General features: G+C 38.2%; 1 protein-coding gene across 2 annotated transcripts in view; it reads right to left on the bottom strand.

Annotated features, from left to right (window-relative positions):
* The window catches only part of trappc9 (trafficking protein particle complex subunit 9), a 312,616-nt gene that overhangs the window by 277,504 nt on the left and 11,083 nt on the right, over positions 1 to 24,029 (bottom strand). The window contains exons 3-8 of one of the 2 annotated variants that reach the window (XM_028461358.1): positions 19,941 to 20,086; positions 18,393 to 18,515; positions 17,360 to 17,386; positions 16,508 to 16,629; positions 13,227 to 13,352; positions 6,546 to 6,762 (exon numbers count right to left, since the gene is read on the bottom strand). In XM_028461358.1, coding sequence (XP_028317159.1) covers positions 6,546 to 6,762; positions 13,227 to 13,352; positions 16,508 to 16,629; positions 17,360 to 17,386; positions 18,393 to 18,515; positions 19,941 to 20,086 — 761 coding nt within the window. The remainder of the gene's footprint in view (positions 1 to 6,545; positions 6,763 to 13,226; positions 13,353 to 16,507; positions 16,630 to 17,359; positions 17,387 to 18,392; positions 18,516 to 19,940; positions 20,087 to 24,029) is intronic. The other variant, XM_028461359.1, reaches the window with a different exon arrangement.

The raw sequence follows: 24,029 nt of genomic DNA, 5'->3' as shown, positions 1-24,029 counted from the left end.
TTGACACGGGGTCCTCACACAATTCCTTAAACATGATTGTTTTGTTTCTGCTCTGACATGTACTGGCAACTGTAATACCTTAAAGTTGCAGTCCGCGACTCTCAGATCTCTCTCCCCCCCCCCCCGCTGTTCTCTTGCCTTGCCTCCAAACTTTCCAAAGTCCCTCCCTCAGAGGAGCTAACAAGCTAACGTTATCCCAACAGCAACATCACAGTAATATAACATGCTCTGTTAAAAGCATATTACTGCAGCGCTTCTCTCTCTCTCTCTCTATGTGCACGCAGTACACCAACCTAGCAGCAACAGCACAGTGTCACTTACAGCACCCAAACAAAGGCTGCTGTGCGCACACAAACAACACATGCACTACAGAGTTCTAGTGTAACAATTACAAATCAAACATAATGTAAATTAAGCAGCAGTAATTACCTTTCAAGCCTCGGGAAAGGGGCGGGGCCTGTGAGCAACAGCTGTCAGACAGCCTATCAAACACAATTCTGGCTCTGATTGGTTCTTTTTGCTTGGTCGCAGTGTATTCTGGCAATCTGCCAAAGGCTCCAGGAGCAGCAGGAGCCTGTTTTTTCACACAAACTACTAGTTTCATGTAAAGCTGTTCTTACATAGTGACATCTTCAGCAAATATGACAAAAAGTCACTTTTAAAAGAGTTGCAGACTGCACCTTTAAGTAAGCAGGTGTGTACTATTCTAAATCATGTTCAATCAACTGACTTTACCCCAGGGTGTAATCTTTATACCTTTTATATTTTCATCTACTGGGAAGAAGGCAACACCCTTTTTTGAATAGTGATTACAAAAGAGAAATTCGTTATTCTAAACTTTCCTTTCTGGAGCTTTTTCTCTTTTATACATATTTCTAATGTTTACCCTGTAGTGGCTTCACTGAGCAGAAGGTCAATTCAATTTAAATTCAACTTTATTTACCAGTATGTAGCGCTAATTACAAAAATTCACCTTATAGCGCTAATCACAAAACATAAAATAGTTAAGAAAAAACGCAACAATTCCAAATGAACAAGTATCGGTGATGGTGGGAGGAAAAAAAATCCCTTTTAACAGGAAAAAACCGCCAGCAGAAACAGGCTGAGAGAGGAGGCTAATCGTGAGAATCTCACAAAAAAGTCAACAAAAGCCCAGATCAACTCTCAAGATTTGCTTCTTTAATTAGCTAAGCGGTGGCTTAAAAGGTGCACGCCCTGATGAAACACGCTTAAACAAATGGGTTTGACTCCCTAAAAGACGACAAAATGATAAAGCCCCAGATCAACATCCACTTCCACCCAGCCAAACTCCGAGAGCCCATCTCCTGCTAAACAGGTGAAAATGGATTTAAGAGCGACAGGATTTAGTGCTGGTGTATGAGTGCGGCTGTATTATCGAAGACATGTTCCCACCGTAAACTCTGAATCATTCTGAAGCATCGTAGAAAAAATACTGGCCAAAAACAGCATCAAGCTGCCACAGAGAAAGTCAGAAATATAAGTTAATAGAAGAAATAGTCATTTTAGCTTGTAAAAACTTGGTGGAATGTGCAGTAAACAAGTTTAAGGGTGCTTTCACCCTTCCGGTGGACTATGTGTGAATCTGCAACACTGTTGCATTTTAATTTGGTATGGTCCGCACATTCCATTTGCCAAGCACACCAAATTTTCTGAACAACGTCACGCAGGCGAAACGATCGGTCTCCGATTGGACAGAATACTTTAGCCTCCAATACCGTGACGATGTGGCGCTGCCCTGTCACTACTCACAGTCGCGCGATCACGTCCTATATTTGGTCTCTCGTCCTATGTTTTCCAAAGGAAATCCTAAAATACTCCCTGCAGAAAAGTCATTAATAATAATTCAAAATAACCCATAATCACACAATGCCGCAACCTGCGCTAATGCGCTACATAAACACAGAGACGTTGATGTACCATCTCCATCTGTCAGCGCTCAGAGCCGTCATGTCACCTGTAACTTTCCAGTAAGGATGTGTAACGTGTGAAGATATGAGAATATATATGCAGATAAAACAGAGCATTCAAATGTGTAGCCATGGCTCATCATGTGAACAGTTTTGGAAAACAGAGATAAATGAATGATGTGAGAGAAATATGGAAGGGAGTGAGGAAATTACGTGATATGCTTGTGTGCTGACAAAGCGACTCTAAAAATGGATGGATGGATGGATGGATGGATGGACAGATAGATGTGTGTGTGTTGCTGCTGGAGCACTGGGTTGTGAGTGAGTGCTCACACCTGTTACTGTGACGACAGGCAGCGGCTGCTGCTCTGTCACTGATGGAGTTGCTCCATTACAACTGCGCTTTAGTGTAAAGTCCTATGTTTGGTCCTGGTTGCTTTCTCATGGTTAAAGACTGCACCATGCTTTGCTTGAGCCAAACCGAGACCTACAATTTTCAGAGGACCAAAGTTCGCTTGTTTGCTCCGCACCAGAGTTCCAGTGACCTTTCACATATCGCAAAAAGACCGGAGTATCCGAGGAAGCGAAGCATGGTGCGGAGCAAAGAGGCATGTGTGAAAGCACCCTTAGTGTTCAACAATTTTCTTCAAGTCGGAAATTGTTGAATTTAATTTCATTTTTGCTTGATGCAGTAAAACAAGATTTAAAAAGAGACTGTTTCAATTGATTACATTTTTAACGTGGAATATGCCAAAAGAATACAATTAGACTGAAAGATCTACTAATTACTATTTTGTGCATCACATTTTTGAAAAGTAACTTTATTATATTATGTAATTAAAGTACCTAGTTACTTTTGAAAATAAGTAATCAATAAAGCAACTGGATTATTTCCTTGGAGGAGTAATCACTAATCTTTAACTAATTACTATGTCCAAGTAACTTGACCAACATTGCTTAGGACACAGTGCTGGGGGTACCTGTGTTCATTGTGAAGGGGTTTGATGTACGGTAGCTAACTCTAACCCCGCCCCCTCTCCAGGTTCAACTCCACCCTGCTCGGCCATTTTTGTAGTTTGATAGAAGAGATATGGCTATGTAGCGGTGCAGAAAAAGTTTATTCACACGTTATTTACACATTGTCAACAACGGAAGAAGACTTGTCCATCCAGCTTTACATGTTTGAGCCAGAGTCTGACCCGGCGGAGCGAGATGAAAATGAAGATGATGAACCTGTAGAACCCTAACAAGTGAGCTAACACAAGCACCGAGCTAGCGCCAAGCTAACGTCACGAAATGCATTTTAATAGTCTTTTCGGAGTCAAAAACGGCAAAATGAAATGACTAATGAAAACTTTAGACTTAAATTAAATCACGTAGGCCATATCATCAAGGATCTAAAACAAGCACACAGCGCTAACATATGAAGACGGTGCAACTGCTAATGCTAACAGAAAAATGACAGGGACGTCTTGTCACACTTTTTAGCGTTACTTACAGCTTACCGAAGTGCTCTGTTCGTCGTCTCCAAAGATAGAAGGAATTGACCCCTCAATCAGACAAAGTCTTTTGGCAAATCCTTCTTTATACTGGCAGAGGTTGCTGAAGCAGTCATCCTTGAAGTGCTGCGCGCACACAAAAATGACCTTACCCACAGATGTGGGTACATTTCCGTGAAAAATAAAACTCAACCAGGCACTTCGAAAAGGTTCTGATGCTGGGAGACGGTGTAATGAAGCGTGTGGGTTACTACATCCAACAACAGAACATTTTGATTTCTCCTCTCGTAACTTCTGCATCCTGGAGCTTGGACTACAAAATAAAAGCGAGAAATAAAAATGGTGGATTGCTCTAAGTGTTGGACCTGGAGTCGATGTCCTAATTTGGCAGTTCCGCTGACGTAATTGTTCAAAAAACGTATGACCAAATATGACCAAAACAGAATATAAAGATATTAACGGAGCACAAGAAGAGATTAATTTGAACTTTTCTGTGCTTCTAAACAATCTAAATATACATCAAAATGCATTTAAGGGCTAAAAAAGTGGATTTAGCATGATATGTCCCCTTTAAGTGTTCTTCTGTTCAAGGTAGGGAAATATGAGGGAGTATCATGGAGACTGCATTCTCCATGGAGTGGTGGGGTCCGCGCGATGGCACAAGGCATTGTACCACTTGAGCGAATTGGTTTGGGAATAAAGTTCATTTCTTGATGCTTCATGTACACACACTCAACTCGTCATATTTGGAGGAGAAATAATGCTGAGTTACATCCAAAGAACACGATACCTACTGTAAAGCATAGGGGTGGTAACATCATGCTTTGGGGCTGTTTCTCTGCAAAGGGACCAGGACGACTAATCCGTGTAAAGGAGAGAATGAATGAGGCCACATATATTGAGATTGAGTGAAAACCTCGTTCCATCAGCAAGGGCATTGAAGATGAAACGTGGCTGGGTCTTTCAGCACGACAATGATCCCAAACACACCGTCCGGGCAACAAGGGAGTGGCTTTGTAAGAAGCATTTCAAGGTCCTAGAGTGGCCTTGCCAGTCTCCAGATCTCAACCCAATAGAAAATCTTTGGAGGGAGTTGAAAGTCCGTGTTGCCCTGCGACAGCCCCAAAACATCATTGCTCTAGAGGAGATCTGCATGAAGGAATGGCCCAAAATACCAGCAACAGTGTGTGAAAACCTTGTGAGGAAAACAGAAAACATTTGACCTCCGTCATTGCCAACAAAGGGTACTACATTACAAAGTATTGAGATTAACTTGTTATTTACCAAATACTTATTTTCCACCATAATTTGCAAATAAATACATTAAAAATCCTACAATGAGATTGGATTTTTTTCTAATTTTGTCTCATAGTTGAGGTATATACCTATGATGAAAATTACAGGTCTCATCTTTTTAAGTGGGAGAACTTGCACAATTGGTGGCTGACTAAATACCTTTTTGCCCCACTGTATAAATAATAATCTGCCATTACTACTCACCAACCACAAAATGGCAAAATAATGCTATTTTTTTTATTTCGTAACCCATTTGGCCATTTGCCCTCATTCTTTAGAAGTGCGAAGAGTAGGGATGTAACGATTCACTCAACTCCCGAAACGATTCGATTCACGATACTGGGTTCACGATACGATTCTCTCACGATTGAGAGAAATGAGACTGTAGACAAATGATGATTGAAAAGTATTCCTTTATTTTTTTGACTGTACTATTTTCCTTTTATTTTTCATTGTCAAAAGAATCCCTTGATAAACTATTCAAAATAATGCAATTTAACTAAAAATAAATCTTGAATTAAATAAATAAAGGAATAATACAAGAAGAAGAAGCTTATTAATTTAAATTCTGGTTCTATAATAAACAATGCAAAACTGCATAATAGTTCTTTTTCTTTTTAAAAGTGCAACTGAAAATGTATTTTGTGCCTTAACAATTGGACTTTAAAAAAAAAAAAACGTCATTGCCCTGTATTTACGTCAGATATTTGTTTGGACCAGCAGAGGGCGCTGGTAACCCAGTGGTCGGTTGGCATGCAGCTAATCTAGCAGTGAAGAAGAGATGCTATGCTAGCAGACAGAGCTAATAGAATAACGTGACTTTTACAGATATTCATGTAATATTACAGATATTCTTTCGGTGTTAAAGGGGTAATGAATCATTTATTAACATATTTAAGAGTAGAAGGCAGCCAGAAAGAAAGTATTAGCAGACTCCGCCCACCGCCTACACTTCTGTATAGCGCCCTCTGCTGGTTAAAAAAAGTACTGCGATTACATTTTCAGAAGATCGATATCAATCGTGATACCTATGAATCGATTTTTAACTGCCTTACGATTAATCGTTACATCCCTAGCGAAGAGCATTTACTTGTCGAGTGGTGAAATGGACAGTCTTCTAATTGGCAGGTTATGGGTTCACTGGCAGCTTCACCCAGGGGTAACGGAGACAAAAATTCAGCCCTGGCATTTTCTGTCCAGACCAGCCCACTACATTATAAGCACACACCATGAAACCGTTTAGTCAGTAATGCTCAACTTTTTACATTTTTTCTTTGGCCATTTTGCAACCATTTGTGTCACATTTTTGCCCCTTATCAAAAAGTTATAGCTAACTTTTTGCCAATAAATACCTCTTTTTCCTTATTTTTTGACACTTTAATCCAATTTTTGTCCTTTAATTTTATTGGCCACATTTCATCCCAATTAGCTAACTTTTGCCCAATAAATACCACGTGTTTCCTTTATCCCCCTACATTTTGCCTCTTTGTTTCACATTTTTGCCACATTTTGCTCAATAAACCCTTTGCCATTACAAACCACCTGGTTCTTCTTTATTTGCCCATTTTTGGCCACCCGTTACTATGGCTGCCTGCACCCGATCATAAAAAAAAAAAAAAAAAACTAGCAAACCGGTCCGGCCCACCGCAACGATGACCGGTATGCCAGATGGCCAGTCTATCACCCATCTATCTCCTTTTCCAGACAGCTCTTTTACCTACTGTGTGTGAATGTGTGTGGGAATGGATAAATGCACTGTTGGTTTTAACCAAAAACATGTTGTTTCCCGCCTTACTGAATTTAATGTAAAGTCAGAGATTACCTTTGCTGAAGTCTTTGGGGTCGAGCGACAGGCTGTAACCAGGTAATGTCTCTAACAGCAGCTTATAGCAGGCCCTCCAGCCGGGCTCAGGAATGGTGGGAGCCACACACTGCATGGCTGCCACACGCTTGAAGAAAGCCGACTTGCGATGAAAGCCAATCAGTTCATAGAGCTCAGAGAGGATGCTGTAACGCTGGATCTTCTCCTCCTCTGACAGCTGTGGACAAAGAAAAGTCGTTTCTCTACTGAGGCTTTCCTCTTGAGTACAATGTTTGATTTGTAACTCAGATCTGATATCGCACCTTGAGGTAACAAACAACTGGAGGACCCCTGGGGGTCTTGAAGTAGGTTTAGAGTCAAGAAAAATCTTATGAAAGCTGAAATTATATTCTCCTTTTGAGTGACGCAGGGTAAGCCTTACCTCATTTGTGAATTAATGAACAAATAAATGATTAAAATAAATTTAGAGAAATACTAAAGTCAATCAACAGGGATACATGGGGTCCGTAATACTAACTGGGACAAACCAATAACATTATTCTACTCATTTAAAATAAACTTTTGTCACATTTCATTAGTGGTCTCTGTCCCATTATTATTGAGTGTCTCTAAAACAATTCCAATAATAGAGTTACTGAAAGAAGACAATTGATGGTCCCTAACCCTTTTAGTATTGTCTATGTTTATTTGTATCGTCTGTCAGCAGGCTGCCCAAAACACCCGCCTGTGTCCACTGGAAATTGTAACTGAGCATTACTTACTTTTAAAATTAACTACTGAATTGCTTATCGTAAATGTATCTCTACTAGTGTTGTGTTCAAGACCACACTATCCGAGACCAAGACTTGCCCGAGACCAGAAAGCACCGAGACCAAGACAAGACCAAGACTTTCGGGAGCCGAGACCGAGTCAAGACCAAGACCGAGACCAAGACCATTTTTTTTTTTTTTCAATTTAAAATTTTTTATAAATAAAATTATGGCAAGACTCAACAGTTAAATAACATTCTCTCTTTAATTTTAGTTTATTTTAAATTAAAAAAAAAACTAAAATATTAAAACTACTACTGCTACTGATAAATTCACAATTATTCTACATATTTGAAAACAAGATTTTTATGTCAGCTGAATGTACAGCAAGTGTTTAAAAGCATTTCTGCCAAGAAATAATGATTCTCGATTCTGATTCTTTGAGTTGTGCAGGTCAACAGGTCACAGATTTCACAAGATAATTTTTCAGTTTGAAAAAGCCTTTACACAGGACATTTTTATTAATTCACTTAGTTGATATAGTTTAATTTGGTTGCTGTAATGTAACTAGGACATTCAATTAACAAAGGTTTCCTGCTGTAACTGTAAAAGTGAAACTTTCTGAAATAAAACTACAAACAAGTTGTCAGCAGTGTAAAAAACATAGAGCTACAGGTAGCTGTGAAACTAAATAAAACAAACTCAAACCCTGGAACAGTCATGTGACAAATCAATCAATAGATCTTGTTGAGAATTATTATTATTCTGGATACAGTGGAAACAGAAACTATAAAAAATAATTATATGGGGAACCTGTTTATATTGTGGGGAACATATTATATACATAAATGTAATTGGAGTCTAAAGCCACAAAAAAAAACACCACTACACCACAAGAAAATAGACTAATATAAGACCTCTTTACAGTTATTTGAGTCATTCTGTGCTAGTGCAACTCTGCGGCGATGACACGCTGGTGACGGCATAAACCAAGATGGCGGCGGCCCGGACTACAGCCGACATTATGTAATAAAAACCTTAAAAGACATAAATATAATGAAAAGGGTAGATGGACAGAGGCATAAACATGCAGACTTTCACACGGACTTATTAAACACACACGAACCTCAGTACACACGGTAAACGGAACAGGCTTCACCGGTCGGCTGGCACTAGGACCCAGAAGCAGAGTAAGTGCGTCCCCTATCCACAGGCTGTAATGTCACCAGTTTCACATTTTACCTGTTGTTAGAGCTACTGTCTTTACCAGGGAGATAATATTTATTCATAGTGAATGTTTTCTGGAGTTTTACTGGGATTTTTACCAGTGATAAGTTCATATCTCCCTTGCGCTCCGCGGTCCAAACTGACACCGTAGCCACACACGTATGAGTGTGTCACACACGTCACTCAGTCACATTAAGGAAGGTTGCAGTCATTATACAATATATAATATACATATATTTATTTTTCATTGTCAAAAGAATCCCTTGATAAACTACTCAAAATAATGCAATTTAACTAAAAATAAATCTTGAATTAAATAAATAAAGGAATAATACAAATGAAGAAGAAGCTTATTAATTTAAATTCTGGTTCTATAATAAACAATGCAAAACTGCATAATAGTTCTTTTTCTTTTTAAAAGTGCAACTGAAAATGTATTTTGTGCCTTAACAATTGGACTTTCAAAAAAAAAAAAAAAAGTCATTGGCCTGTATTTACGTCAGATATTTGTTTGGACCAGCAGAGGGCGCTGGTAACCCAGTGGTCGGTTGGCATGCAGCTAATCTAGCAGTGAAGAGATGCTATGCTAGCAGACAGAGCTAATAGAATAACGTGACTTTTACAGATATTCATGTAATATTACAGATATTCTTTCGGTGCTAAAGAGGTAAGGAATCATTTATTAACATATTTAAGAGTAGAAGGCAGCCAGAAAGAAAGTATTAGCAGACTCCACCCGCCGCCTCCACTCTGCTGGTTAAAAAAGTACTGCGATTCAGTTTTCAGAAGATCAATATCAATCGTGATACCTATGAATCGATTTTTAACTGCCTCACGATTAATCGTTACATCTCTAATCTCTACTATAATAAAGAATCTGAATCACTGACATCCCCAATTGGGTCATAAATTGGCTATTCTAAAGGTAAATGACTTAGTTTTAAAATTTTAAAAAAAGATGTCAAAAACATTTCTTTTTGAGGATGAAAAATGATCTGACACGACTGAAAACGTAGACGTGAGTAACACTGAGGAGAGTCGGTGACTAAGAGGTATAACGTTGGTTCAATAAAAAACAATGTAAACAAGACAACAGTCATCAACATCCCCGCCAAAAAAAACAAAAAACGGAACAAGGGCAATAACTCTGGAAAAAATAATTACGCCCTTCTCATTTTCAAACTCCATCAAGGTATTGATACCTTGTAGCCACACATCGAATTTGATTATCCTACCTTAAACAGTTTCTAAGAAAACCTGTCCTCTTTAACTCAGAGACGCACAGCTGGAGAAGTTCAAACCTATACCCCCCTTCCACTTTGTGGTGGGGATAATAAGCAATGACTACAAGAGTCTTAATGAGAAATGCACTAAAGCTACAAGAGTTGGTAACAGAACAATGATGACTAATTAGAAAAATAGCTTGATACAAAATGGCTAAATAAAAGTACAGTGCTGTGAAAAGCATTTGCCCATTCCTGATTCCTGATTATTTTGCAGATTTACCAGACTTAAATGTTTTGGATTATCAAAGCAATTTTAATATCTCACAAAGCCTAGAAAATGCAGTTTCTAAATGAGGATTTTATTCACCAGGGAAAACAAATTCCAAACCCAACTGACCCAATGTAAAAAAGTAATTACTCCCCAAATGTTAAAATATAAGTTAACAGTGTCTTTGTAAATCTTAGTACAGAGTCACTGGCCACACCCAGGTCTGATTACCGCTATGATTGTTGAATCAAGAAATCACTTACATATAACGTATCTCTCAGGTTCTCAAAAAGGAATGGGATTCTAAGCATTTCAGGAACAAATGAAAAACAAAGTGATTCAAATGAATGAGTCTGAAAAAGGTTACGAAGCAAAGCCATTTCCAAGAATTTGGAACAACAGCAATGAAAAAAACTGGGAACAGTGATGAACCTTCCCAGGAGTGATCGACCCACCAACATTACTCCATGAGTACTATGTGATTTCAGAATCTCTCCTGGTCAGTTCTTGTCAAATTGCCTTAAGCAGGCCAGATACTATCGTACTGATAACATTTACCAAGGCCTCTTCTCAAAGACACTGTCATTGTTATGCTTAGTGCTATCAGCAGCATACAAAAACCCTGAGAGCACAGAACTACAGATTCAATGAACAGTGGACACACACAAAAACCTCTGAATCCCAGAATGGTTTGCCCCTAAACCCTGTGTGTGCATTTGACCTGTAACCTCTCAACTTGACTCCATCACATTTCATTCAAAACCGTCACAAGTACAACTAAAAACTTTGCATTGCCACGACAATGCAACCGGGAATGCGAATCCACAGATAACTAACAGCATTTCGTTCAGTAATTGAACATTTAACAAATGATTTTTTTAGAGTGAGAAATATTGACCAGAGCAGGTTTTGAACCAGGGTCCTCATGATGATTGCTTGGATGAAGGAGCAGGCTCTGATCACACTGAGCTACAGCTTCCCATGGAAAACTGAGAGTAAAAGTCCTACTTGTGGAAGCAAATTGAGCGGAAATGCAAAGCCTTCCCACTTAAAGTATAGTTATAAAAAAAGTAGAAGACAGTGGCAACATTTTAAGCTATAAATTGTAGCTGTAGCTTCAAAATTAAAGCTTTAACAACAGTATTACTAAAAGTTAAAGAGCAACAGCATTCCCACAATTACAACCAACTTATCCAGGACGTCACAAATGATCCCAAAACGACTTCCAAAGAACAGTAAGCCTCTCTGGCCTCACAGTTTAAGTCAGTGTTTTGACTCAACCAAAAGAAAGACACTGGGCAAAAATAGAGGCCTTGGCAAAATTCCAAGGTAAAAACCACTGCTGACAAAAAGGAACACAAAGGCTCCTCCCACATAAGCCAAGAAACATTTTGAACTTTTTGAAAAATATTCTGGGGACCGACGAGACAAAATATAACTTTTTGGAAGTTGTGCAATTCATCACATCTGGCGTAAAAACAACACAGCAATTGAGAAATTGCTGGTAAGAATATCTTACCAACAGTCAAGCATGAAAGTGGCAGTGTGATGATCTGGATGACTTGCTGTGATTGATAAAACAATGAATTGTGCCGTCTACCACAAAATGCTGAAAGTGAATGTGTGGCCATCAGTTTGTGCCTTATAGCGCTAGGACAACAAACCAAAACATACCAGCAAAGCCACCTCTGATAAATCAAATAAACCCAAATTAAGGTTTTGGAGTGGCCAGGTGAAAGTCCAGAATCCTATCCTATAAAGACGTGTGACTGTAAACAGGCATTTCATGCTAAAAAAAAAAAAACTCAAATATGGTTGAGGTAAAACTGTTCTGCAAAAAAGAGTGGCCCAGAATTCCTTCACAATTATGCAAAAGATTTGTCATCACTTATTGCAAAAGCTTGATTTCAGTTATTGATGCAAAGGGAGATGCTATCAGGTTAAATAAAATCATCATTTAGAAACTGCATTTTATATTGACTTGGGTTATCTTTGTGAAATATTAAACTTTGTTTCGATAAGAAATGATGACAAGAAAATACAAAATTGAAGATGCTCTGAAAATTAATATTGATGGAAATGCAGGTGATATGGATCAGCTACGGGACGATGAAGAGGAAGAGGAGAACTGGACTCCTACTGCAGGGATTGAGAAAAAAGTCCCAGAACAGGACACACAAATCCCAGTAAATGCCCCTGTGAAAGTTCCAAGCTTCTGTTGGCATCTCTCTCATAGGCGGAGGAATAGCAAAAAAGTGTGGCAGACAATCCTCTCTTAGAAAAAATGCCAACCCCTCCACGGAAGAGGAAAACCATCGAGGTCTCCCCGAATGTGAGAAAGGATGGCCTCGATCATTTCCCAACATCGGATACATAACAGATGCAAAAGCATGTATGGAATCAACCACACTCCTCCCCTCTCCATTTTAAATTCACTGGTATCCTTGTAAACACGCACAACTGTGGAGCTCTTTGTGACTTTTTTCTCAATAGCGACTAGTGACAAATGTAAGGACTTTATCTTGTGTCTGACACAAAAGCACGTATAAATCTGTAATGACTCCTCAAAAACAGCAGGTGCTACTGTGAGAGCCTCCCCCCCACAAAGCTCAAAGTCAGCTGTAGCAATCCCAATTGCCGGTCAGAGCAGACGCATACCACTCTACGTCTAGACTGCAAATGAACTGTGCATTCTTTCCACCTTGCATATATGCTTCTCTTAGCTTTACATACAAATATCCCATTTGTCAAAACTCTCTCTCTGACAATAGTATGTGCTTGGAGTCCGTTCTGCACGAATATGTTTGGGAAATTAGGACTGTTGCTTCACCATGTCGGTCTTCCTTTTTCCACTTGCTCTGTCCTGTAATCGCTGTGCCTAATGCCACAATAGGAACTTCACAAAATGGGACATGAACGCACATCACGTCGAGCAGCCAATAGTAACGCCCCAAAACAACTTATGGACCACTCCGTTTGTAAAAAGATCTCTGATTAGCTAAAAAGTAGCATCATGTTTCTGGATTTTTAAAGCTCAAATGCAGAGCTCAGAGAAGATGCAGAGGTCCAGTTTCCTCTCAGTAAACTTTGAATTATAATATGCTCAAAGGTGATTATGGATCTTTGACCAAATGAAGCAAAAAAACAAAAAAGCTTACATACTACAGCTTTATATAATAATATAATAATTGGCCTCTCAAACTGTTAATACCTGTCCCAGATTGATGTAAACAGCATTCTGCAGGAACTCTGAGGCCTCCCTGGCCCTCTTCTGAATGGCCAGCACCCTGACGGCCTTCACACACGCCTCCAGCTCAATCACACCAGCATTCTTGTACTGTGAAAGATAAGAGGTAGACAAAGAATGGAGCATTCTGGGTGAATGTTCTCTTTTTCTTGTGTGATCACATTTTTCAGTCACCGTCCACCCAACATGATATAATCTAAAAAAAGAGACAAATTCAGATGCCAAGCTGTTATGTTCAGGGTTCCCGTGCAGCACTTTTTTGTCCCGCACTGAAAGCCTGTGCTGCTACTGCAGCAGTTACACCGTTAGCCTTTTATCTTTCCCTTGACTGCCTTACACTTCTCCTCTCATTGTCTCCTTATTAAAATTCAATTAATATGAGAATGGTTATGAGTTGAGATATAATTTGATTCTGAATGAACAAGTTCGAGGTAAAGGGGCTGGCGGAGGTCAGTGCAAAAGGCAATTATAATAATGAAGATAAAGCAGTGAATTGTATCTGAATAGTTAGGCAGCATAATGAGCCTATTTAGCCTACACTGAGCACCTGTAATAGTTTGATGCTATGCTGTTTGAATTTGTAAAAGTACAGCCGTGGTCAAACATGTACAAGTATTAAAAAAATGAGTCTCACTAATCACTGGTTGAGAAAAGTAACACAAACAAACAATAAAACCTCAATGTCCAGTACATGCATGTGACCACCTGCTTTATAGAAGGCCCGGTTTTTGTTGCGATTACAGCAGCTCTCAGTATGTGCATGAGGTAGCTTTGGCAAACTAAGTCAAATAATGCCCTCTAGTGTCTGTGATAAATAGTACAGTAGAAGAATATTCCTGTCAGGGTTGGGGTCAACTATAATTGTAACCGCGTAATTGATAATTACAATTATGGCGTAATTATAATTGAAAAAACGTGTTGCTGTTGTAATCATAACTGAAATGAATGATAATTGAGTTCAGAAAATTTAACTTGTAACTGTAATTCTTAGAACATTTCTATGGAATTTCTACAAAAACTGTCATTTACAATTAAATTAAAGGCAAAGTCTGGAACCATGTTACAGTTCTATGGCTTACACGTATAGTAAATTATTAAAATATGTTTCATATCAACTTTTCCCACTACCTGTCAGATCTCTTCAGGATCATTTTAACGTTTAAAAAAAAAATGAAATCAAGGGAGACACCCACCTCAAAAATATCAATACCAATATTTTCATAGATAAAAGAAGCCTAACAAGGAAATTAAGACATGAGAAACAAATGTGATGATGGATAATATTTTAGTGTATTTTACAGCTGATTTAAGACATTATCATAAGAGATGCTAACAGAAAGCTAAAACAAGAGGCTCGGTAATTGTCATTAATTGTACATTAACTGACTACTAGGGGGAAAGTAATAATTTTAATTGGAAAAAATGACAGCCACCATAATCATAATTGAGCTGTAAATGAACATGGATAATCGAAGTAGTAATTGTAATTGAAAAATGTAACTGACCCCAACCCTGATTCCTGTACAGTATTGGGCAACACGTACAGCTGGTAAATTGACATGAGATTTTCACCAGATGTTGGCAACAGCCCATGTAATCCACACATGCAAAGATACCAAACCCTAGACGTCCATGAAATAATGTCTGTGTAACAATGTGAAATGGCACAGGGAAAAATAATTGAACACGTTTACTGAAATTTACTTAGTCTTTGTTGGTAATAACAGCTTTAAGACGCCTCTTGTTTGGAGAAACTCGTCACATGCATTGTTCAGGTGTGATTTTGGTCCATTCTTCCACACAAACAGTCTTCAAATCCTAAAGGTTCAGTGGGTCTCTTATGAAGGTGATTATCTGGGCCATTCTAGCAGCTTTATTTTCTTTCTCTGAGACTAATTGAGAGTTCCTTGGCTGTGTGTTTGGGATCATTGTCCCGTCTTAAACTGGTACATTGATGGTCAATCCTTTGGCGTGCTTGTGTTACAGCTTACCCCCACCACCCCCATGACATTTTGTCAGTTTCAGTTCTCTTTTTCAATATTAGTCTCTGTTGCATAAATTGTAACTGAGTGAAAACTTCTAGAGCAAAATGATGTTTTACCCTCCCGGGGCGCTGCACTTAATCCCGAAGCATGCAAGAGGAAAAGAACAAAAAGCTGCAGTTTGAAGAATCTTCTCTCCGCTTCGTTTTGAAACCGAAACTGAACCTCCCATAAGGTCTATTTTGTGAATGCTCTTTTTTCCTCAATAGAGGCAGTGACAAATGCAGAGACTTTATCTTGAGTTATTGGAGAGTTTCCTTGTCTTTTAGAGACTTTGACATGAATACACGTATCACTCTGTAGTTTCTGTCCTGAGCAGCGGCTGCTGCCGTCAGCTCATCCCCCCACACAGCTGAGCACACACAGACAGCTGTGATCTCAGCCGCTCTGAGGGGACTGACAACCATCACTCTGCAATCAGACTGTAAAATTAATTCACCTTGAATAAGCTTCTCTTAGGTTTACACATGATTTATCACTCTGACACCAGTACGTACGTGTGGCAGACCCTGCACAGTCACGAAGATCCACAAGGACACAAAGCGGTCTGTTCCTCCTGAGCATGTTTGTGCCTTTATTGTGTTGCTTCTCCACCTCACTCTGCCTTTTTCCTCTTTATTTGCCGTGTAACTGTTGTTCCTAAAGCCGTGATGGAGACTTCTGCTGGAACAGCCGCCAATGCACCTTTACTACCGAAATTACGTGAAAGCGTCTGACTTCAGTCAAGCAACCAATAACGATCAAAACAGCTCACACTTGAAATATCTCCTGAATTTATAAACTTAATTTACAGGAGAAAGAGAAGAGTTTCACTATCCACTCAGAACACTTTGGATTACAATATGTTCAAAGATGATTATGGATTTTTGACCAAATGTTGCCACAAAAAACTTACATATTATAGCTTGAAGCTAACCGGAGAATACGCGTAAGGCCAGATTTGAATGTTAACGCCCACAGTACGTAAATGGGATGAAGGCGTGCAGTGACACACTTTAGTGTGGGGATAGAATAGTGCGCAGCAAAAACCAGCACCGTTGTGCAGCTTTTCTGACTTTCACGCACGGAAGAATAGAGCCCAGAGTGAGAGTTGTTACGAAACCTACAGCCAATACAATTTAATTGATAACTGGTTTTCAATTGTTATCTATTGGTAAACACATCTGACAGTCTGCAATCAATGATCCAGTATGGGGTCATTACCTTTCCATAATAGGAGATGGCTTCTTTGTATTTCTCAATGATGTCCTCGGGACTCAGGCAGTTTTTGGCTCGTCCAATCTCAGTGCTGGTATCTGCACTAATGCCATTGGCTGTGAGGGCACCTGTGCTCCAAAAGGTAATGTGAAGGTTAGTTAAAAAAAATGATCACTGATCATTTCTCTGCTCTGCAACTGAAGAGAAGGAATTAGGGTGGACAGCTGAGTTCCATGACATATTGAATGCAGGACAAGATTTTTCTCTCAAAATACATTCCTATATTGGACTCAGATCAAGCCAATGCACAGCAGTGCATAAAGAATAAAGGGCCCAAACATTTTTGATTCTAAATGTAGCTCAGTGGGAACACTTAAAACTATTGGTTTACATTTGTGAACAATATGATGCAGCACTACTTGGAAAAATACACTGCACATGCAATATGACAAATTCATGGATGATTCTGCAGAGATACACAAAGAACCATAACTAGGGTTGAAAAAACAACGTGTACAAAGTGTACACTTGATTTAAGCAGCACATTAAAGCAGCGCTACAGTAAATACTATATAAAAGGAAAGATTTAAATGAAAACAATTTAAAACAATTTATAGGACTATTTCAAGTGTTTCAAGCATTGTAGAGAAACTGTAAAATAAGTCACTCCAAATCAGTGAACTGTCAGAGGAAGGAAATCAACAGTTAACTTTCAAAATGAAACAAACAGCAATCAACAAATGGTGATGATGCAGGAGGAAGTTTTGTATCAGGCACATGTGAGCAGGGATACATGGAATCTGAAGCAAACAGGCACACAGACATCTAGGAGCACTACAGTGGTTAGACTGTCCATACCTGGGTCAATGAGAACCTCCTGAGCTCCTACAGACACAGAGAGAGAACAATGCAGATTCACTCCATGAGGCAAGGCGCAGGGTTAGTAGTTTGAGTCCTAACCATTGACCATGTGACCAACGCGCGACACACTGGATTGTACCATTATTAGCTTCTACTGCGATGTACATTTAACATTGTATGGTTAATTTATGTCGATAGCTTGATAGTGAAACTACACATTAGCAAAAACAAGTTATTTATTGTTCTATTAAAGTATCTGGTTTGATTTGTTTTTGTTGTAGTTAATGTTGCTACTTTAATTACCAGAAATTGTTTGCCTTTTATGCATTAAATTATTAATATGAATGATGCATGCACAATATCTGAACAGTTCAGCTCAGCAAAATTGACATTATCAATATCTGCATTCAAATCAAATGAAAAGCAAAGTTTGTTTCTCAAACGTTGGAATTCAGGGAATATTTTATTTTGCATCTTTAAAGGGAACCTGTACTCGTTGGTTATATAGCGTAAATGGTGTTTAATGTATTACCACTGCTTGTTGGAACAATTTCATACCTTAAAATACAGTCTATGTGGAGCAGCCACGTTCAGAGGGAAGCAATGCCAAGAAACTGATTCTGGTGCAGTGTTTGTAGTGAAAAGCAAGCTAAAGATCACTGAAATTATATTTGTATAGAGCCTCAACAATCTGTTTTTCAAAGGAAATGCAAATTATGGGATAAAGAAATAATCAGTTAATATTTACTGAATTTAGTCTGTTATGTACGATTAGTTGACAAATGACACAAGACTGTTATAATACAACATTATGTTAATAGGATGGTTACAGCAGAGCAGGCAGATGTCTTAAATATCTTCATTAGCAGTTTACAAAAATGTTCCCATCTGCACACAAAGCAAGCTACAGAGCAGAGAGAAGCTTAACAAACGCTTGAGCCATCAAAAGTCACTCAGTAGTGCCTCAAACACAGTGAGGATTTCTGAGTTCTTCCCACTTTTCAATCAATTGGTTAAAAAGTCCTCTCACCTGGTCTGTGGCGTTTTCCTGTATCCGCTGCCTGGGAGACACTTGGTTTGCGTCCTGCAAGCTTCCCAGTGCCTCCAGGGTAGTGGAAGATAACCGAAGCAGAGCACAAACCCTCCAAAGCAGCTGAAGGGCAGACCACAGAGACATCCGTTTGATTTTACTTCAATCAAGCTGGCATTGAGCATTAAGAAAACCTAAAAGCAGCAAAAACCCAAAAATCCCATTTTGGAAAATTCTTGGGTTTTAATTTAATTTTATTATTTTATTACAGCTAAACCAATAGTAGGGGGAATCTTTAGAAATCCATAAACAAATGCCGTCATGCACCAAATATTAAGTATCACTGGTTACAGAGCTAATAAATCTGAAAGTGTAAGAAAATGACATGAAATTTTGATATTTTTAGTTGATTTCTCCAATCACCAATCATGCATGCATTCTACGGTGGCCCTGAAGGCTCACAACACAACACAAAATACCTGAGAGCTCACAACACAACACAGAATGACAGATACCATACGCAACGCAACATGAAAGTTCACAACGAAAAAGATCAAAACATGAAGGTTCTCAACGACACAAAAGCAGCCAGGTAAAAATCCACAATTTTTACTTTGGTGTTGTGTTGTGAACCTTCGCGTTTTGTTGTGTTGTGAACATTTGTGTTATTTTGTGGGGTTTCATGTTGTGAGCTTTTGTGTTGGTGAGGTTAATAAATGTATGCGCTTTGGTTTTGTGTTGCATTGTGACGTTAGTCGGGCCCTATAAAATCCGCGTTAACGGAATCGCGGACGGAATCATGGAATCGACCAATGAAAATGGTTAGACGCTGAAATGGACAAAATCGGCATGAAATAAAAGTCAGTTGGAGCAACATTATTAAAATTTTACATTCTAACAACATCTCAGAGCTACAGAAGATAGGATAAGTTAAATCAGGTTAATTTAAACTAAGTTGATCAAAACTTAATAAACCAGCTCAGATTCAGTAAACCATTGATACCTGAGAGGAAATTGGGTGACATTAATGCTGTTCTCATACATCTTTATATGACGTGTAAATAATTAAATAAGGAACAGTCAGAATAATCCACAACTTATATCCACCTTTTAATTGTATCTTACTTTTTTGGACATACATTTTGTTTAATTATTATTTTATTATTATTTATTAGTATTTATTTAGTTTCCTCACACGAGTTAAAAACTAATATTTTCTTTAAAAAATGATAAATATTTCTAAAAAAATAAAAAAAAAAAAAAAAATATGGAATTTAAAAAATTAAAGTGGAAAGAACAAAATTTGGGAAAAAATAAAACGCAATTTGGAAAAAAATTAAATGGATTTTATAGGGCCCTACATTAGTCATTCTGCATTCTGTTGTGAGCTTTTAGGGCCACCGTAGCATTCTGTAGGTTTCAGAAGATAATTATCTGTTTCTTGCACAAAGTTTTTTCAAAATCCTCAGAATACTATTTCTTTTTCAACAATCTGCTATTGTTTCAACCATCCATCAGAATGCAAAAAGAAGAAGCTTGCATACTCACCACCCAACCAAAGGAAGTCATTAACTCCCCTGAGCAGCTCCACAGCCATGTGGTAGTGAACGAGCGCATCCTGAAGCATCCCAGCTTGAAGGCATAAGTCCCCCACATGTTTCCTCATCCGTCCCTGGCAGCGCTTCTTATAATGCCTAATGGGGTGAGCAGCAGGAGATTGGACAAAAAACTTTGTTCGTGCATCTGCAGGGACAATAATGTGACACTAATACATATTTTTGGCTGCTAAATAAAATGTATGCCAGGGTGGAGGGGAAGAAGGACGAAAACGGATTAGGGCCAATTTAATGGAGAAAATAATTTTAAGCAAATTAAGAATAAAGTTGAAAGGCCAAGAATAAAGTCAAAATTTAATGTTGAGATTAAAGTCAAAAAGAAGAAATGAAAGTCAAAATTTGATAAATCCTGATAAAAGTCAAATCTACGCAAGTAGACTCGGGCCAATTCACCATATCCAACAACAGTCTATCAAAACTCGCCCTAATCTGTTTCCGTAGCTCCTTAATAGCCACAGACTGAATGCTCTACCTCTTCCAAACTTCACTGGTTTTTCCTTCTGAACACATTACGTGTTTGGCAAAATCTCCTCAAAGTCCTTAAAGAGATTACAACAACGCATTGTTCGTGTGCTTAGAGAAAGAATCTGTTATTAAACCCATCTTTGAAGTATAGTTTGACGCATTCATCAATACACAGCATTTTGTAGATGGCCACAATCTGCTGTTGTCATAGGGTGAATTGGTCCTAGTCAGCTTCCGTAGATTTGACTTCAATAGGGAACCTTCAACGTTTATCACAACACTGTATGTGAAGTTGATTTTCAAAATTTTGACTTTAAGCTCGTCTTTACATCTTTAATCTCGACAATATTCTTGACATTTCTTGATTTGCCCAAAATAATTTTTTCCATCAAAATTGGCTCTAATCCGCTTCCATGGAGAAGAAACCAAAGGGAGTTTAATTGACAGCTGCAAAGGTGCAACATCAGAGGGAGAGCACGAGTGCAAAAAGAGAGCACATGGACAAAGTACTGGCTGCCCTACAACCTTTGCGCATTGCCTCCAACACACAGGGAGGACCAACTGTACACAGATCCAGGGGAAACTGCTAAAGGGAGCAATGACTAAAAACAACCTTTAAAAGGTCACAAGACACAATAAAGAAGATAATGTTCAATTGAGTGATGGATGTTTTACATTTAGATTTCTCTTTTCTAGACAGAATTCTATCACCTATTTGCATTGTAAATAATGAAGTCTAAGTGAGTGAAAAATTAAACATTTAACAAGGGCTAACTGAGTAACTAGTTGAGAAAGTGCCTGATGTGATACGCAGCAGAGCCCACATTTTAAATGTAAATATTGCCGACGATCAGGTTAAGTTTAATCATGGCAACCAAAATCGTGATCACGATTAAAATTTGATTAATTGTGCAGCCCTAGTACATTGCCATGAATGACGATATGATACGATTCACAATTTTTCATGTCACGATACAATAAATCTCAATACTTATCATTAACATTGCAATAGATCACAATATCAACAATAACAAAATTCACCTTTACAAGTAGAAAATGGCATGAATTTGATTGAATTGATTGTTTTATTTTTTTTAAACTTGCAAAAACAAGTTAAGTAGTAACTAACTGTAATTCAAGCACCAATATCAAAAACAAGTGGTCGAATTGTGAAATAAAATTTTTCAAAAAAGTTTAACTTTTGTTTCTACAACAGAAGTTAAATTATTTTGTTTATTTTTTTAAAGGGGACATATCATGGTTTTAAATCCTTCCTTTTTACATATACTGTAAATCATACAGTTGTGGTCTATATAAAGCGGAACTGCAATGCTTGGGTCTGAATTCCTCATTATTATAGCTCCCCAGACCCCTTTTCTACCCCTTTTCTGATGTGCTTCTAAGAGCAACTCGTTTTGGTGCGGTCTCTTTAAATGCAAATGAGACTTCATACCCCGCCCCCTCTTCAGGTGACACTCGGTTCAACTCCACCCTGCTCGGCTGTTTTTGTAGTTTGATAGAAGAGATACGGCTATGTAGCGGCGCATAAACCATGCAGAACCCCAACAAGTGAGCTAACACAAGCACCGAGCTAACGCTAGCGCCAAGCTAACGTCACGAAATGCATTTTAATACAGTCTTTTCAAAGACAAAAACGGCAAAATGAAATGACTAATGAAAACTTTAGACAAAATCAAATCACGTAGGCCATATCATCAAGGATCTAAAACGAGCACACAGCGTTAACATATGAAGTCTGAAGACGGTGCAACTGCTAATGCTAACAAAACAATGACAGGGACGTCTTATCATCACACTTTTTAGCGTTATTTACAGCTTACCAAAGTGCTCTGTTCGTCGTCTCCAAAGATAGAAGGAATTGACCCCTCAATCAGACAAAGTCTTTCGGCAAATCCTTCTTCATACTGGCGGAGGTTGCTGAAGCAGTCATCCTTGAAGTGCTGCGCGCACACAAAAATGACCTTACCCACAGATGTGGGTACATTTCCGTGAAAAATAAAACTCAACCAGGCACTTTGAAAAGGTTCTGATGCTGGGAGTCGTAATGAAGCGTGTGGGTTACTACATTCAACAACCAAACATTTTGACTTATCCTCTCGTAACTTCGGCATCCTTGAGCTTGGACTACAAAATAAAAGCGAGAAATAAAAATGGCGGATTGCTCGAAGTGTTGGGCCTGGAGTTGATGTACTAATTTGGTAGTTCCGCTGCAAATACTGTGATGTAATAGTTCAAAAAACGTAATAGAGAATAGAAAAATCGAAACAGATTGAAAAATATGAGCAAAACAGAATATAAAGATATCTACGGAGCACCTGAAGTGACTAATTTGATTTTTTCTGTACTTCTAAGCACTCTAAATATACAACAAAATGCATTTAAGGGCTAAAAAAGTGGATTTAGCATGATATGTCACCTTTAAAGTAACCACATGCATCTATCAAAGTGCCCAGTATGTTTTATGAAAATTAAGTGAAATCAACTTCTAAGTTAAAATGCTGTGAGGAGTGAGGTAGTTTAACAATGTTTGATGTGTTTCACTGACAACTAGTGACCAGGTGTTTACGTGCTACACATATGTTAGCGCAATTAAATGTTTTTTTCTGTTGAAAAACACGATCAAAAAAAAAAAAAAAAAAAAGAAAAGGTATTTGGACATTTTTCGGATCGATGCGATAATTGCGGGGTGAAATATTGCAATATTTTGCCAAATCAATTTTTTTCTTCCACCCATAATTGTACTTTAATAACTTTTTTATTTTTTTAAAAAACACCCAAGGGAAACAGATCCATGACCCACTGTTGGGTCCCTATATACAAGCGGAGAGTCTCTGCTGTATGGTGTTTTTCTCTCTGGACTTCTAACGTCCACATCTTGAATACAAAAGTTTTTTATTACAATCAAATAGGGATGTAACGATTAATCGTAAGGCAGTTAAAAATCGATACATAGGTATCACGATTGACATCGATATTTTGAAAATTGAATCACAGTACTTTTTTTAAACAGCTAAGGGCGCTATATATTTATCCCTTCTCTTGTCCAGCAGCGAACACACGTGTTCATAAATGATTCCTTACCCATTTAGCACCAAAAGAATATCTGTAATATTACGTGAATATCTGTAAAAGTCACGTTTTTCTATAATCTCTGTCTACTAGCATAGCATCTCTTCTTCACTGCAAGAATTTCTGCATGCCAACCGACCACTGGGTTACCAGCGCCCTCTGCTGGTCCAAACAAATATCTGACGTAAATCAGTGCAATGACTTTTTTAAGTCCAATTGTTAAGGCACAAAATACATTTTCAGTTGCACTTTTAAAAAGAAAAAGAACTATTATGCAGTTTTGCATTGTTTACTATGGAACCATAATTTAAATGAATAGGCTTCTTCTTCATTTGTATTATTCCTTTATTTCATTCAAGATTTATTTTTAGTTAAATTGCATTGTTTTGAATAGTTTATCAAGGGATTCTTTTGACAATGAAAAATAAAATGAAAATAATACAGTATTTTCTAGTTTTTTTCCCAA

This window comes from Gouania willdenowi, chromosome 11 (assembly GCF_900634775.1).
Source record: "Gouania willdenowi chromosome 11, fGouWil2.1, whole genome shotgun sequence".
NCBI classification, from domain to species: Eukaryota; Metazoa; Chordata; class Actinopteri; order Blenniiformes; family Gobiesocidae; genus Gouania; species Gouania willdenowi.
This window is presented reverse-complemented; position numbering and strand designations above follow the sequence as displayed.